Raw genomic sequence first — 1,575 nt, forward strand, 5'->3', positions numbered from 1 at the left:
GCGAGGCACCCGTTGCCTTTTGGGTGCATCCTGCCCCAGTGTGGTACTCACTGGGCGTCACTGGCCGCATCACTGGCTGTTCGTTGTAACCTGGAATGAGAGAGAGAGAGACATGAGCTGGAGCTCCGTGGGGGGAAGGCGGAGGGCCAGAGGGAGGCAGCAGGAGAGGCCTTGCTCACCGTTGACGTAGAGGCTGGTCCTGTCCAGGCTGTAGGGGCCCAGGCGCGTGACGGCTCTGGTCTTGTTGCTCACTTCGTGGTAAAGGCCCACCCTGTCCAAGTCAGGGCTGGAGGGCTCCTTCCTGTAGCTGCAGACGAGGTCCACGCCTGTGTTGTCGCCTTGCCTCAGGGACCTGCCAAACAGAAAGCCATGCCTGAGCACCTGGCTTCTGCACCTCATTGCTCCAAGGTCGACAGGCTTTGCGGCTGCTGAACGTGTGCGTCTCCGTGAATGCATGCTCGGCACTGCCCGGTCAGGCCGAGCTGGGGCTCCCTTCTACTCACTCCTGCCTCCACTGAAAGTACGGCTTTGTTTCCGGAAGCCGTGGGCAGGAGGAGACTGTGGAGTCGTTCTTTGCTCAACACCATGACCCGAGGGTTAGGGGTCTGGCGGCGAGGGGAGGCTCCAAGGGCCGAGGTCGTGAGGGAGAATGAGAGCAGGGAGAAGGTGTTGGTGGTGACAGAGCGGAAGTGTGGTGGGACCGCGAGTGCTGGCATCTGAGCAGGGACCCTGGGTGGCCACCCCTACCTGAAGGCTGTCGTTGCACATCCAAGGAAATTGGGGCCAATGCTGGTGTCCTTGAGAAGGCGGTTGAGCTGGCAACGAGAAAGGTTTGTGATGAGAAGCCTGCTTGCATCGCTGGATACTTTCCAGAGCCAGTGTCAGGCAAGCTCCCCTTCTGGCCTTGGCAGCGTTGCGGGTTACGTACCAAGGTGGTCATGACCCTCTGGGTGCTGTTGAGCTTTGCCGAGTGAGGAACGTGCAGGTCGGAATCGTAGGGGAGATTGGTGATGGTGAAGTTGACGGTGAAACGCTCGAGGCCTGGAGGTGTGGTTGGTGGCCGAGTGGGAGCTGCAAGAAGCACAGATGGGGAGTGAGAGGGTGCGGGAGGACGGCTGTGAAGGCTGTGGGAGGGCCAAGGCAGTGGTGCCTGGCCAGCTATTTCTCCTCCCCAGCCGTCGCTGTGATGGCAACGTCTGGCAGGTTCTGCACTTGTCCCAGGCTTCACGAGCTCATGGGACGAGAGGCCCCGCGAGGCACCCGTTGCCTTTTGGGTGCATCCTGCCCCAGTGTGGTACTCACTGGGCGTCACTGGCCGCATCACTGGCTGTTCGTTGTAACCTGGAATGAGAGAGAGAGAGACATGAGCTGGAGCTCCGTGGGGGGAAGGCGGAGGGCCAGAGGGAGGCAGCAGGAGAGGCCTTGCTCACCGTTGACGTAGAGGCTGGTCCTGTCCAGGCTGTAGGGGCCCAGGCGCGTGACGGCTCTGGTCTTGTTGCTCACTTCGTGGTAAAGGCCCACCCTGTCCAAGTCAGGGCTGGAGGGCTCCTTCCTGTAGCTGCAGACGAGGTCCAC

The 1,575-nt window shown here is 61.3% G+C and overlaps 1 protein-coding gene across 1 annotated transcript; it reads right to left on the reverse strand.

Moving 5' to 3' along the window:
- Positions 1 to 51: 51 nt before the first annotated feature.
- Positions 52 to 1,553, reverse strand: LOC122191255 (mucin-16-like; the record flags this gene model as incomplete). Its single annotated transcript, XM_042891498.1, has 6 exons — positions 1,431 to 1,553; positions 1,303 to 1,341; positions 929 to 1,071; positions 748 to 815; positions 180 to 352; positions 52 to 90 (listed from the first exon to the last, which is right to left on the reverse strand). Coding segments are annotated over exons 2-6 (442 nt in total), but the record flags the coding sequence as incomplete, so codon positions are not given.
- Positions 1,554 to 1,575: the final 22 nt, after the last annotated feature.

The sequence above is a fragment of the Lagopus leucura genome, unplaced genomic scaffold (assembly GCF_019238085.1).
Source record: "Lagopus leucura isolate 7727_CA_CO unplaced genomic scaffold, USGS_WTPT01 34757-0_obj-0_obj, whole genome shotgun sequence".
NCBI classification, from domain to species: Eukaryota; Metazoa; Chordata; class Aves; order Galliformes; family Phasianidae; genus Lagopus; species Lagopus leucura.